General features: G+C 44.4%; 1 protein-coding gene across 3 annotated transcripts in view; it reads left to right on the top strand.

Moving 5' to 3' along the window:
• Positions 1–15,339, top strand: part of ABCC2 (ATP binding cassette subfamily C member 2) — a 40,226-nt gene that overhangs the window by 18,547 nt on the left and 6,340 nt on the right. For 2 of the 3 annotated variants that reach the window (XM_020803037.3, XM_020803036.3), the window contains exons 11-26: positions 301–366; positions 908–1,045; positions 1,546–1,692; positions 2,255–2,339; positions 2,539–2,605; positions 2,891–3,017; positions 3,875–4,051; positions 4,923–5,090; positions 7,016–7,202; positions 8,045–8,171; positions 10,055–10,175; positions 11,009–11,228; positions 11,766–11,920; positions 12,698–12,853; positions 14,527–14,726; positions 15,064–15,190. In XM_020803037.3, the coding sequence (XP_020658696.3) occupies positions 301–366; positions 908–1,045; positions 1,546–1,692; positions 2,255–2,339; positions 2,539–2,605; positions 2,891–3,017; positions 3,875–4,051; positions 4,923–5,090; positions 7,016–7,202; positions 8,045–8,171; positions 10,055–10,175; positions 11,009–11,228; positions 11,766–11,920; positions 12,698–12,853; positions 14,527–14,726; positions 15,064–15,190 (2,268 nt within the window). Of the gene's footprint in view, positions 1–300; positions 367–907; positions 1,046–1,545; positions 1,693–2,254; positions 2,340–2,538; positions 2,606–2,890; positions 3,018–3,874; positions 4,052–4,922; positions 5,091–7,015; positions 7,203–8,044; positions 8,172–10,054; positions 10,176–11,008; positions 11,229–11,765; positions 11,921–12,697; positions 12,854–14,526; positions 14,727–15,063; positions 15,191–15,339 lie in introns of those variants that run through there. The other variant, XM_078389394.1, reaches the window with a different exon arrangement.

Genomic DNA, 15,339 nt, shown 5'->3' with positions numbered 1-15,339 from the left:
GGCAAAGCAAAACAGCCCCTCAGTACAGATTGCCGACAAATGGTGCTTCCTGAGGGGTTACGGTTTTTCACTGTAAGTTGGAACTGACTTGACATAACATAACAACAAATTTATTTATTTATTTATTTATTTATTTATTTATTCAATTTATATGCCGCCCAAACTACCCAGAGGTCTCTGGGCGGCTTACAATAATTAAAATTCAATACAGCAAAAGATAAAATAATTAAAATACAATTAAAATACAATTAAATGGCAGTTTGTGGCTCCCTGTAACTCACTTTGGTCATCTTTGTTTAGATTAAAAACATGAAATATAAGGATGAGCGTCTGAAGATCATGAATGAAATTCTCGCAGGTGTCAAGGTGAGTGAGAGGAAAAGACCAGAATATTCCACCCCTGGGATGGTAGCTGCCCTGCTAAGTATGACATCAATGGGATTTGATCACCAGGCATTGTGTTACTTAAACCAGGGGCATGAGACCTTTTTCCTGTCAGGGACCACTTTAGTCCTTTGGTGAAAACCTGGTATAGTGAGGCTGATTCAGAGGTACCAAAATAATAATAGAAGGAGCTGGAAATAAAGTGGGTATATTTTGAAAGTAGCCCAAAGTCCACATGTAACCATTGGACTGCAGGTTCCTCACCTCTGGCTTAGAAACGCAAGGGGGCATGGAAACTCAGAGTATTGCCTTCCATCTCTGGCCGATGGCCTCAAGGAACAAACCTCTGAGCTCAGTGTTTGGATTGCTTTTACCAGCTCTCGGTGTATACACTGACCAAGAAGAGGCTTAACGTTGCCCATATTGGATATGGAGCAGGGTGGGGTGGAGCTCTCGTCCTTTTTGGACTGGATGAAAAGCTTCCTATTTCTGAACTGCATGTCTGACCATGAGCCTTCTTCAGATCCTGAAGCTGTTCGCCTGGGAGCCCTCATTTCAGAAGCGGGTTGAAAAAATCCGAGCCCAGGAGCTGAAGGGCCTGCTGCATTTTTCCTACCTGCAGTCCGTCGCCATTTTCGTCTTCACGTGTGCTCCTTTCCTAGTAAGATGATGTTTGGGAGTGGGGCTGGGCAATTGGGAAGGAGAGGGAGCTCCTAAAGAAGAAGAAACTGACAAGCCCATGTAACCTAGCCTTAAAAGGTAGGCTTGGACTAAGGGGTGCGATCAGATAGACACAAACGTGTGCACCTGATTGTGCCCTAGAAAGTGGTATTAACTGGAGCAATCTCCTTTAGAGCAACCCTTCTGTCTGCTAAGGACAGCTCCAGCCTGACCACCCCCTCTCCGCAAAAGCAGAATCACTACAAATGGACCAAAAAGGTCCACTTTAGGCACAGGCTGGAGTTGACTGGTGTGCAACTTTCTGTACATCATGTGAACTAATTGTATCAGCTTACAGTTGCTCTTCAGCTGACATTTCTTCCCAGAGGGAGTTTCACCTGTCTCCAAAGCAAAGGCTTCAGGTGCTTTTGACTGCTTTATACTTTGCGGGCTCCTTCCAGTGCAAAAGGCACATCTCACCCTCTGACTCTGAATCCACAGGTCTCTGTGGCAAGCTTTGCTGTGTATGTGATGGTGGACGAGAACAATGTCCTGGATGCACAGAAGGCCTTTACTTCGATCTCCCTCTTCAATATCTTGCGCTTTCCTCTTGCCATGCTGCCTATGGTGCTGTCCTCCCTGGTGCAGGTGAGCAGACTTGTGCAGTGCAGCGGGGCGGGGCGGGGGATGGGACATGTACCTACATACAACTATGATGCCTAGCATTTATTTTATTTCATAAAATTATCATGCCCAGCACACACAATCAAAGTTGCCATGTTGGCTAGAGAGTGCTGGGCACTGTAGTCCAAAAAAGTAAGTTTTCTAAGCTCTGATCAGAATGAAGCAGGTGACCTCATGCTTCAAGGCCACTTTCAGATCGGATGGCCCTTTTCTACATCGTCAACTTTTGGCATTAACAACAGCAGTTTTTGATCAATGCCATGTGGTTAGTTCTGGGAGCTGCCCTGTTAGTGTCCCACAATTTCCCCCATCTACCGAGCCCCTTCTTTGTTGGGGGCTCTGTAAAAGGCTGACAATGGTAACTCTCGGAGCAAGCCACACACCAGAGACTGGAGCCCTGAAAAGATTGGTTATGGTAACCATTAACGGTTAATGTTGAGTCCCACTAGGTATCTGGCAGCTGCCCAACAATACTGGACACTGACAAGGGACCTGCCATGTCTGGCTCTGCTTCTGCACTCTACAGGTCAATGTGTCCACCGCACGGTTGGAGCGATATCTGGGCAGTGAAGACCTGGACACGTCAGCAATTTGGCATGAACCCCGGCCTGGTAAATGAAGGATATGGATAGAGTTTGGGAGTCAGAACAAGCAGACTGCTAGAGTGAATGCAGAAGGCTGAAGAAGAATGTGGAAGATACCTGTGGGGCTTGTTCTGCAGTTGGGCTGGAATTGATCTTGCCCCACTTTTACAACAACAATAGGGATAATGATGATGCCACTCTCTTTTCCCCTCCCCCCTCCTTCTAGGCTGTGCTGTGCATTTCTCTGATGCCTCCTTTGCCTGGGAACAGAATTCTGAGGCCACCATTAAAGAGTGAGTCATCACCACACATTGGAACAACAGATGTGGGCAAAGACATTATTCTTTGCTTTAAAGATACAAAGGTGGTGATAGTGGGGGGGGAATCCATTCTTATTTGATGATGTACAGGGTCAGAAAGGAAAAGGTAAGTCAGGCCCCTGGGGCCAGGAAAACACTTCAGCATTGCTTTAGTCATTGGGGGTGTTTTTTCATGGATCCAAAGGCTGGTGCCCACTTTTGTTTACATGCCTCCAGCCCTTACTCAGCTTCGGTCTGTGTACTCTTCTGCCCTTGCAGCGTAACGCTGGAAATTCCACCTGGGCGTCTCTTGGCTGTAGTGGGGCCTGTGGGGTCAGGAAAATCCTCACTGGTATCAGCAATGTTGGGTGAGATGGAGAATATCAAAGGGCACATCAATATCCAGGTGAGGAAAGAACCTTTTTGCTTCATTCATTAAGGCCTGGCCTACATATGGATCTAAAGGAATGTTAAAATCTTGAAGGGTTTTTTTTAACCTTTAAAAAAACTTTTTAAAATGTTATTTTGAACAATTTAAATTATTTTTAATCATTTGTTTTAATGTGAAATAGGTTATAATTGGCTTTTTTTAAATACTGTGAATTACCTTTATAATATAAATATATTTTAAATGCCTTTGGCTTTTAAACATTTTTGAAAGCTGCCACAAGTCTCTTTTAGGAGAAAGGCAGGGTATAAATAAAATAAAAAAGACTGAATGAATGTTGTAAAGTGGAGGGTTTCGCTTTAGATTGCAGCAAACTCAGTGAAGAGAATTGTGCCATCTGAAAGATTAGTCGATGTAGCAATTACATTTTTTGTGAACTATATTCCACTATGTCAGATACATCAAGTATTATTGGTTGAGTAGGATAGTAAAGAGTGGCATCAAAGGCAAATGGGACACTAAAAGTGCCAATTGTGTTAATTACCTTATTAACAGTGGCCATTCACAAAACAGTTTTCAGTGATAAGACATTCTCACAAGAAGCCCAAGAAATGTTGCTGCCTGAGGCAATGCAGCTTCCTCCCAAAGTCAAGATCTTTGGGCACTTGAGGCAGAACACCTCATAAACATCTGTGCTTCTATCACTTCAGACGCTGTTTTACTTTATTCTGTCATCTTAGACCAGGCTTAAGTGTTCTTTGCTGTGTAGTTAAGTTGCTTTCCCTTGTAACCCTGTGAAGCATCTAGACCACGGAGTGAGCGGCCTTCTGCATACTCTCATGGCATTATGGGTGCCATTGTCAATTTCTTTTCAGGGCTCTCTGGCGTATGTGCCTCAACAAGCATGGATCCAGAATGCCACACTTAAGGACAACATCCTTTTTGGGTCACCCCTTGATGAGACTCGATACCAAAAGGTCATAAAGGCATGTGCTCTACTCCCAGACCTGCAGCTGCTTCCAGCAGGAGACCTCACTGAGATTGGAGAGAAGGTACTTACTTTGGGATTAATGAAAGAAAGAGCAGATGGCCACATGGGAGGTATAGATAGGGGAAAGAGATGGGACGGATTCCTTGAGCACCTGAGAAATTCAGTGAAATTTGAAACAAAGGACTTCAGGACACATGCAAGAATATGGGCGACTGTGGGTTGGACAGACTAAAGACATTTTGTTAGGCCTGAGTCAAATAACAAAATGGTGGCCCCTCTCACTGCACATTCAAAACTCAACTGGACTGACACATCCATCTTACTTCAGCACTAAAACGTGACAGCATCTTGCACCAAACTAGAAGGTGGACAGAGGGGAGGTCTCATGGCACCCATCTCCCCTTTCCAACATCTTTCTGCCACCTCATAGAATCTGCTGCCTTGGGTGACTGCCTCACTCTGTTTGTTAGTATGGCCCTGGATCTGAGTGGTTCAGCTTTGCAATGGAGTCCACAAAAGCACCTAGTCCACTAAGAAAGGTTACTGGTCCTTCCGTGTCCCCCCCCCCCAATTGTGTTAGTTGAAAAAAGCAGCAACCAAATCTGTTCCAGTTCACTAAGCCTTCTTTCTCTGTATATCTGCAGTATCCCGAGGAATTGACAAATGGCTATTTACAAATCTAGTATAGTCAGAGAATGGCCAGTATATTAAGTAGTTGCTTAAGTAGATGGAAAGTGTCAAGGTCTCCTGGTCCTGCAGTATCTACAATCCTCCTCCTCCTCCTCCTCCTCTTCTTCTTCCTGAAAAAAACTGGAATAAAAGTTGATCTGAACTCAGCAAGCAAACAAATACTGGTGGTCAGAAGGGTTCAAAAAGTGTGGCTATCCACTGGTGCTGAATCATAAAAGGCTCAGAGATCCTTTTCTTTGCAGGGTATCAACCTGAGCGGAGGCCAGAAGCAACGTGTCAGCCTGGCTAGAGCTGTTTATAACAATGCAGACATTTATGTGCTGGATGATCCCCTCTCTGCTGTGGATTCCCATGTAGGGCGACATATTTTTTACGAAGTCCTGGGACCAGAGGGGCTATTACATGACAAGGTGAGTCCTTGACTTTCCTTGTCTTGGGGCACACAGATGGAAAATGTATTATATTTATTATTGTTTCAAGAAAAACAAAAACCACACACAAAACTAATCAGTGCAAGGAATTGTTACTGACTAAAGTACTTGTAAACTAGCTCCAAAAGGAACTGTTGGCTCCTGCAATATTCCATTATTTGTTTCGGAACTAGTCTTCTATCAATATCAGCTTTAGGGATGTGCCTTTCTTGTTTTTGTTATTTATGCGAACTCCCAGAATTCTCTAAGAATTCTCTAGGCAGAATTCTAAGAATTCCAGTTCACAGACTTGCACATAACAGACACCTACATTGCACTCACCTGGACCAGTGCCTAGTGCTGAGCCTGTATGGCTCAGCTTCTGCCTTGCTTGCTATTGAGACTGTCCAAAAAAGAAAGCTGCTGCATTGCTTCCTGGGACTGGTAGTCTCACTGTCCTTTAGACTCTATAGAGGGCAGCTCTTGAAGAACTACCACTCCCAGGAAGTACTACAGTAGCTTTTATTTGCACATCTACAATAGGAAGTGAGACTTGAGCTTAGCCAGGCATTCTGAGAGCTAGGCCTTGGTCCAGCTGAACAAAATTTAAGTGTGTGTCTATGGGCTGGAACTCCCAGAATTTTGCCTGGGGAATTCTTGGAGAATTCTGAGATTTGGATGTGTGTCCCCCCCCTCCCCCAAAGGTCACATCCATAATCAGCTTTACTTGTCTCTGACTAAACATCAAAACAAGTGTTACAGTGATCCCATCAGCAGGAGCAGAGCTTCCAAACAAGGATTAAAGGTACCCAAGTCTGGTGTGGAATTGGAGTCAGGCAGAAAGGATGGATTCAAGGTTGCAGTAGAGGTTTAAAGGAGGCAGAAGGAAATGGTAACTCTAAGGTGGATGTCCCAGTTGAAAAGGGTTACCCAGAATCCTTGTACTTTAGACAAAGTGCTTGCACTGAGGTAGAAGTAAGCTTAGCTGCAAGAGTCTTGTAGGCTCTGGTGTATCTGGATTGGCTTGGAGAACCATCTGATCTCATTCAGACAGGAAGACTGGCCAACTGTCTTCATGCTAGAACTATAGTTCAGAGAGACACTCTTGTCCATAAGGCCTCATCTGTGTCAGCTCCCAAAGACTCAGGAGTGCTTGATCGTGGTACGGATTGGTACCAAAGACTAGCAACTGCGGCCCTTAGTTCGAGACTGTCATCCTCAATGCCTTTACAGCAAAATAGTATGGAAAAGGGAGCTGTTAAGAGCCACCAATTGATTGTTTGGTTGTCTTCTTGAAAAGCCAGTTTTCTGATGTACAGCACAAAAATAAACAGTGAGAATGCCAGAAAAGCCTCAAGTAGGCACACTGTAACACAGATGCCACAACTAAAAAGACCCAGCCTGTCAAGCAGAGACCAAAGTTCAGATGGCTGGGGCAGAATGGATACATTCAAACAGAGACATCAGCTGTGATACTTGTGAGAGGAAATGGTAAGAGATGCTGATACCAGGGCTTTAAAAAGAAAACCAGCACTTTTGAGGCCATAAATTAACAGACAACTGCATAAGTGAGGCAGAACTGGGTGATGTGCTCCTTTCAGTCCCCAGATAATTAACTAGGAAGAATGTGGGTGCCAGGATTTTGAATTTAGCTGAAAGAAAATATGGAGCCTGTTGGGAGCAGCTTCAAGCGTCTGAACTCTACCTTCAGAAGAAGCAGTACTTGTTTTTAAAGCATGCAATACTAGAAATTTAGAAGAATTGGTTTAGATTACTAAAATGGGTCCTTTGTAAAAATGAGACCATGGAGGAGAGGGGGTGCTGTGTAGAACCTGTACTTGTAATGACAACTCCAGGATCTAGTGTGTGTAGGGGTGCCATCTTAATGCTGTCCCCTGAAGACACTGTGCTGTTTTATGCTACAGACCCGGATCCTGGTGACACATAACCTGAACTTCCTGTCACAAGTAGATGACATTGTGGTGTTGGTGGATGGAGCTATCTCAGAACAAGGTTCTTATAACACCTTGCTGGCAAATGGTGAGGAATTCGCTCAGCTGCTCAACACCTATGGAAGCCAGCAGGAAGGCTCATCTGAAGAGGAACCCACAGGTGAGTAGCGTTGCAGAACATTTGAGATCAAGGAACACTGCTCAAGGGCACCTTTCAGGATGCATTTCACTATGGGGTGATGCCACCACGACACCTTCAACATTCCCAGTCTTCTCTGGTTTCAGAAGCTAAGTACAGTGGACCCTCGACTTTCAGACGGCTCCACTTACAGACTTTTCAAGTTAAAGACTTCTCTGGCTGCAAAATTTAGGTTCGACTTGCAGCCAAAGAATCAACCTACAGACCAAAAAAAAACCCCAAAATGGAACAAAAATGGCTGGTTACGGATTAATCAGTTTTCAATGAATTGTAGGTCAATGGAGATTCAACCTACAGACTTTTCAACCTGCAGCCACCGTTCCAATACAGATTAATTCCGTAATTCGAGGGTCCACTGTAGTGTCATATCTGGTTGGTACTCTGATGGGAGTCTATGAGGAAATACCAGCTACTTTATTGGGGAGGGGCCATAGCTCAGTAGTCATAATGTACTTCACACTCAGAAGTATCTAGCTTCATTCCCCAATATCTCCAGGAATCCTGCAGAATCTCTAGAGAGCCACTGCTAGTCAGAGTTTAAATACTGGGCTAGGTGTACCAATGGTTTGACCCAGAATAAAGTAGCTTCCTGTGTTGTTATGAGTCCCACTGAGGTGGGTGTCATTGAACATGATGTAAGACTTCTGTGTTTCAAGATGTTTTTCTGAACAGCAAGGGGACAAATGGGCCTTATGGGATTCAGCAGGAGGAGGTGCATGTAATATGGTAGCTCCTAGATTCACTCGCCTTGCTGCCATTTCTGTCCCTCTGCTCCATCATCCCATGCTCTTCACTTTTTCTAGTGGGCCTAGAGGAGGACGTGGAACAGGATGATGAACCTGAAGCTGGAGCGGAAGAAGTGCCCACTGATGTGGTGACAATGATCCAAAAGAGTGAGGCCAGCATCCGGCGGAAAAACTTCAGCCGCAGGTCAGGGTCTTCCATGAACCTTCAGCCACTTTCTCCTCAAAGTGTCTTTCTTTGACCTTTCTTGTCTCCATTCAGTCCCCCTTTTCCACCCCCCCTCTTTGCCATCCCTGCCTCTCCTTTGTTGGCTACTTGTTTTGGAAATAGTTTAGGTGGCAGGCTGTTGGGTGGGTTTGGTGATGATGGGAAACAAGGCCCCTTCTTGCATTTTGAGGAAAACATTTATCCCTTTCTGTAGTGCCTTTTATGACAACAGTGTTGTATAGCAGTCACTGAGAGTGCCGGACTAGGACTTGAGAGATCTGGATTGACCCACAAAGTGTATTCAGTGAAATGGGGCTAGTCACTGTCTCTTAGCTTGACCTACCTCAGAGAGGTGCTGTGAGAATAAAATGAGGAAAAGGTGAGCTATGCCTTGAGCTCATGGGAGGAAACATGGTTTACAAATGTAACTACTACATAAATATGCTTCTCTTCTTCCCCCTTGCCCAAACAGCTAAACACACCTGGTCTCCCCATACCCAGTCACCCCATCGTCCCTTTCCTTTTCGTATGAACACATTCAGTATTGCTTGCAGGAGTCAGACCTCTTTTTGCACAGCAGATACTCTGTGAATTTGTCCACTTCCTTCCTGTCCTGCCCTCAGTGTTGCTGTGGCCCTTCCCTGTCCCTCATGCAGGTATAGTGAGCCTTTCAGCTGCACCCCAGAGTCAGGAAGTGCCTTTGCTAATGTTCGCCACTTCTCAGCTAAATGATACCAAGCTGACTAATACAGGAGATGCTGATGGCAAAGAAAATGGAGGCAAAACAGTGCACTCTTAGTCTGATACATGAAAGATTTCATTACTCTAATTAGGCATGTGCACTCTCTTGAGACAAATGTGTAAATGTGAACCAGATCAGAGGCATTTGTGCATTTCCAGCCAGAATAAGAACCCATGACATGAAGCAACCCCATCATGGATTCCTCATAATGAGTCCAGCATTCACCTGTCACAATTAGAAGTAGAGAAAGAGAAGGGAAAGCTAAGGAAGACAAAGGAAGGTAACTCTTTGCCTTCTAAATAAACCTTCCTTGCCTTTTCTGCTCTTTGGTCAAATCATCAGTCTTGTGGCCACGGGACTATTAATTTCAGATCTAAGGAGCAGGAGAGGTTTATAGAAGAGACAAAGGATGGAACATGTAGAACAGTCATTCTCAACCAGAATCAGATGATTCCCTGCAGGGACCTGGCACATTTGAAGGGAGGCATAAAATGGAAACAATCCTTCACACACCACCTTATAAGGTTTGTTATGTGACTTATTCAATCCTGATATGACCTATCTTTCTTCCATACTGTGTTTATGGCCATGGGCAAAAAAAAGTTTAAGAATGGCTAGTGTAGAAGAATAGGCACCTTGCATTGCCCTTTTAAGAAAGGATCAAACATGACTGTGCCCATTGCCCTTTTATGTCCCTCACTCACTCCCTACCTTAGGAAACTAATTAGGACTTTCTCCTGGCAGCTGGAAAAAAGGAGGAAATAAAAATAACACTAACCATCCATCTTTGCAGAATTCTGCAGATACCCTTCTGTCCTGCCTGCATCATTCAATCCATGATTTGGTCTTGCCATTTACTTTATCCCCACATTTGTAGGAATAGGATCTAACGGAGAACTGAAAATGTACAAATACCTTAATGGATCTGGACAAGGCTTGGGTCAGAGTGCCATCAAAAGGGCATAAGGCAGGGCAACCCAGCAATTTATTTGGACACGTCAAACATTTTCTGCACATCCATAAATCCAATAATCTGTGAAGCTGAAGGGTGGTATAGGCCAAATGCAATGGGAGGAAAATACAGGAACTGTATCCCTTATCATTCTTCTCCTGTTCCTAGCCTCAGTAGCAGCAGTAACATGTCCCTCAAGAAGGCCCATCAAGAAAAGCAGAATGAGAATCCAACAACAGAGATAAAGGGACAGAAGCTCATTGACAAGGAAGTCATGGAAATTGGCAAGGTGAGGAGGAGCCAGATATATCTTCTGCTCATAATTGGAGCAGATCTAAAAAAAATTCTCAAAGAGATAAAAATGGAAACTATAGTGGGGATAGGGAACTTGTTGATCTCCAGTTAGGGTTGAGTTGATTTCCCATCATTTCAACTATGCTGTGCTGGCTGAGGCTGATGGGAGTTGCAGTCTTATGATATCAGGAGGGCCATCCATTTTCTATCTCTGGACTAAAGGAACTTTATCATATTGCTAAATGGAGACAACAGGAAAATCCCTTCCTATGAGGTGGGTGAAAGGGTCTCTTTAGCCGCTCAAAGGCCCTGTGTACCCATAAAAAGCCCACTCTCACTCTCTAGGGACATTGGAGGAAATTTGCCAATGAGCTGTTTTAGGTCAGGAGGAAAATTTTTTAAAAAAACCAAACTAGAATTAACTACTGATCATAGCTCAGAGAACACTAAAAATCTGGCAGAATTGCCCTCTGTGCCCATAATTTGGCAAAGGAACCTTTTGAAAGTTACTTTTTATTTAATACCATGAGGAGGCATCTTCCAATATCCAGGCATGGAAATGTGTGGTTCCAGGACATATAGAAATTGCCCTTGTCTGTATTAACAGGAAAATAGGTGATAATACTTCAGCTCAGTGTGTGTAGTACTAATTTGTGCTGCTTGAATTCTCCTTCTGCCACAATCTGCTGCTCTGTGTAAGAGTTGTCTAATGTACATCCAAGGAGCAGCTCCGTCTGTCTGTCATAGTGACCTTCATTGGTTCTCTTTATTCCCCAATGAAGAGAGCTGGGGGCCATGTGTGTTTGACAGCAACCTTCTGCCCTGCAGGTGAAATTCATCATATATCTGCGATATTTGCAAGCTGTTGGTTGGTGTCTCTCGACAATCATCTTATTTTGCTACGTAGCACAAGCTGCAGCCAACGTGGGCTCCAACCTGTGGCTTAGTGAATGGACCGGCGATTCTTTAGTCTACCAGAATGAGACCTATCCAGCAGCCCTGCGTGACAAGCGGGTTGGAGTCTATGGAGCACTCGGTGTGACCCAAGGTAAGACTCCGTCCAGAAATGCAGAGTGATTAGGATCTGAAGTCTGAAAAGGGAGTGCCTCTGTGGGGTCTCTCTATCTGAGGTGGGATCCTGGAATATCAGGATTTCAACTCCTGTGAAGAGTGCCTGTGGATAGTGGAAGTTATATTCCACGGACGTGTCACCCTGTATGCATAGGAGAGGGAAGAGAATTGGGGATGGAGGTGTAGGGCATTCCTCCAGCTCACATGTTAATTCAAAATGCATAATAATGACATGAAAATTCTAAATGCCTTTAGAATTAAAAAAAAATGGGCCAATAAATTTCTGAAGTACCAGAACTGAATGGAGCTTGCTGCCCTTTTACAGCAAAACATACTCCTGCTATTTTCATGTCAGCAGTACAATTTTGAGAGGAAGGAAATGATTTTGGAACTGCTCTTGTTAAATAATTGGGAGCCAGAAATCCATGTTCATCTACTTTAAATCAGCCAAAGATCTACCAGTAAATCCAGATTTGCCTTCTGAACACCTGTACTGTACATGTATTTCTTCTAGCTCTCTCCCTGCTGGCAGCAACCCTTTTTGCCGCTCATGGTGCTGTCCGAGCTTCCCGGGTGCTGCATGCAAGATTGCTCAGTAACATCCTCCATGTGCCCATGAGTTTCTTTGACACAACGCCTACTGGGCGCATCATAAACAGGTTTGCCAAGGTATGAAGTCATTCTTTCTGAAGTGTGCTAGTTCCCCAAATGTTCCCCTAAACTTTTTGGCTGTGAGAGGGGTTTGACTATGGAAGTGGGCAATCTTGAACAATCAGTCATGTTATATTTATGGCTGATGGTACTGGGATTATGTGAAGAATTTCTCCTTTTCATCTCACAGCCTAGTGCAACTTCCCACCCCCCAAACACACCTGGTGCCCTCTAGATGTTTTGGCCTTCAACTCCCAAAATTGCCTCCCTGCTGGCCATCTAGCTGGGATTGATGATCACTGCAGTTCAAAACACCTTGGAGAGCACTAACTTGGGGAAAGTGGCTTTTGTTGTCCAATTTGAGACTGAAAACTTCTTGCAGGAACTTGCCTGGGTTTTTGCATCTAGAACTGTGTAAGAGGGTTGCTTTGAATTTCTGGAGGTGGGTCACTATGGCCCCTAAATGTCACAGGGTGAGTTGCTTAGCTGTTTTACTTGGTCCAGATCTCCCTAATAATCTCCAAATGTTAACAGGTGAGAGAGTTAAAATTAGAAACTCTGAGTGAATTAAAAATGGACCAAACAGAGGATGCTTGTTGGAAGCAGTTTAGAAGTATTTTGGCATTACCATGCAAGCCCAGTGACCATAGCCCTATGAAAGAGATGGATCTAAATGGGACACCTCTCTCTCAGGCTGCATCTTGAAACACTCTTGTGCATAACCTGGCACCCCTGATCTCAGTTTATTCCAGTGCTGATTCCCGCCCGCCCCTCCCTCATTCTTTTTCCTTACAGGATATTTTCACTGTGGATGAGACTATTCCAATGTCATTCCGCTCCTGGCTGAACTGTTTCTTGGGAATTTTCAGTACTCTGTTGATCATCTGCCTGGCCACTCCTTATTTTGCTATTATCATGCTGCCTCTGGGGCTCATCTACTACTTTGTCCAAGTAAGTCAGTGCTCTCTCTTTTGGGAGAGGCCATTCCTGTTACTGACAAGTTATGTGCCTTCAGAAGTCCCACTAAAAACTTCAGGGCTGCAGTTCCAAGACCTACTTGCTTCTCTTGAACACTGCAAACCTACTGCAGTGAAATGAGGGACAGTAGCAGGCCACATATTCTTCTATAACGCCAAAAATGTATTTGCTGTTTTGAGAATGACGTAAAATTGTCAATGTAAAATGCACAGATACATTTCATTTCCTAAACGGACCTCAACAGAGGTTGGAGACACAACCTTGCTTAGAGCTATTGAAACCAGCATTGTTAAGTGGGATTGGCTTTGTGTTGGATTTATAGCCAAAAATACTGACTTCATCCAACTTTCCTCTATACAATTTTCTGGCCAAGTTTGTTCCCCTGCTGCAGACTTTTTGATGAACAGAACATTGAAGAACAGATATGTGAAGCTTGGCTGTATAAGCAGGCAAATCTCACTTCACTGAAATCAAGCATTTAGCATTTCCTCTCATAAGGGAGACTCAGAAGTCCTTGTTTTTCAGATCTTTCCTCTACTGTCAGTTTCTACGGCATTTTGCCTATTCCTTCCAGTAGAGGAGCTTTTTCCTGCACCTGGTGCCCTCCAAATGTGTTGAACTGCATGTGGTTGTAGGTCTTGTACTGCAGCACCTCTGGCAGATACACCGGTGGCTCTAGAGCAAAGATGAGGGAACTCTGCGTGTCCAGGAATCAAGGGTGGCCTCTGGGTATCACTGATCTCCCTACAGCTCCTTAAACTGTTTTCTCTGAAGAGGTGATTGGGGTAGCAGGGAATTTAAACTGGGGAAGAGGATTAACTGTGGAGGAGGAGAGAAATACATCCCACCTTGAGCTCATTAGAAGAAAAACTAGATGTAAAGGTAACAAAATAACTATAAATAAATGTATGCATCTTAAATGAGCCAGTAGAGAACTAAGCTGTGCACTTTGTATGTTGTTGCATAAAATGTGGCTGTACTTTGCAGGCACTTTACAAGCTGTTGCATAGAACTGAATTGTGCACTTTGCAAGCTGTTGCATGATCCAGAGTGGGAGGGCTGCTTTGTAGATCCTCTCTCCCCACCCATTTCTGGAATGCTTTCCTAGGACATTCCCAAACTGGAATCCGTCCACAAAGATAGGAGGGGGGAAAAAAGATTCCTCACCACTGCATTAGAATTTCTGAAGCAGGGATGAAACACTTCCCTTGTTACTCCACAAGCAGTACATTAAAATCTCAAGGGGGGTGGCTGCCTTGTGAAGAGGAAGTGTAGTCAAGCCATCAGTATAGTGTGCAAGAGGCCTTGCCTCTGTTCATTCTGTATTGAATTTTTTTGTAACTATTTTGTATACATACACTTCTAGCATGAAGGGAAAGGAGACATTTGCCAAAATAACAACAACAACAAAAACAGTGTCCAGGAAGAAGACACAAAACCATTTTTGTCTGAGCACAAAATATCCTAGAAGCTGCAGGATGTCATCATGGTTTATCACTGAAAAAGCATCAGCAAAAATCTGAAAGGAGCAATAATTTTGGGAGGGAGAACAAGAGAACATTGTGTCCCCAATACTGGCCCGTTTCAGAGGTCTCTGTCCTGCCTGTGGATCTCACTGGTGCCTCTTTCTGTGCTTCTCCTCCTAGCGATTCTATGTGGCTACATCCCGTCAGCTGCGGCGTTTAGATTCTGTCACCCGGTCCCCCATCTATTCCCACTTCAGCGAGACAGTGACGGGTCTCTCTGTCATCCGGGCCTATGGCCACCAGGATCGATTCCTGAGACACAATGAGAAGATTGTGGACATAAACCAGAAGTCTGTGTACTCTTGGATAGTTTCTAACAGGTGAGGAGAATATGGTATGTACGGAAAGGCTCACTGTTTGTTGTAAGAAAGGTATGCTTCTCCTGTGGTACTTGAAAGACTACCCAGTTCCCTTTGAGAGAGGTGTTTGCAGTTTGTAGCTCACTTCTTCAAAGGCATCTTGCAATATGGGATATAGTCTGCAAAAGCCCAATGAAACTTGTGACTTTAAGGAGCCACAACACTCTTTGCTCTTGGAAACTGCTGAAGTGAAGTCATGTCCTGTATAATCTCCCTCCCCCTGATCTTAAATGGTACAGGCCAAGGACCAGATGCTTTAGCTTGCATTATCCACCTTGTTAACTCTCACCCTCTACAGGTGGCTGGCTGTGCGCCTAGAATTTGTGGGCAACCTGGTGGTTTTCTCTGCAGCACTACTGGCAGTCCTTGCCAAAGGTTCTTTGGACAGTGGCATGGTGGGACTCTCCATCTCCTCAGCTCTCAATGTGAGTGGCTAAAGCCACAGCTGGCCTACGGTGACTTTTATTTTTAATAGCTTTTATAAGCCAAGGGTGGGTCCAGACAAGCCTTCCCCCCCCCTGCAATTGCTGTGTGATAGTGCAGTTGCAGCTACACTGCGGTAGAACAGCCCCTA

Source organism: Pogona vitticeps, chromosome 3, assembly GCF_051106095.1.
Source record: "Pogona vitticeps strain Pit_001003342236 chromosome 3, PviZW2.1, whole genome shotgun sequence".
NCBI lineage: Eukaryota > Metazoa > Chordata > Lepidosauria > Squamata > Agamidae > Pogona > Pogona vitticeps.
The sequence above is the reverse complement of the archived record's forward strand: the minus strand, read 5'-3'. Positions and strand labels throughout refer to the sequence as shown.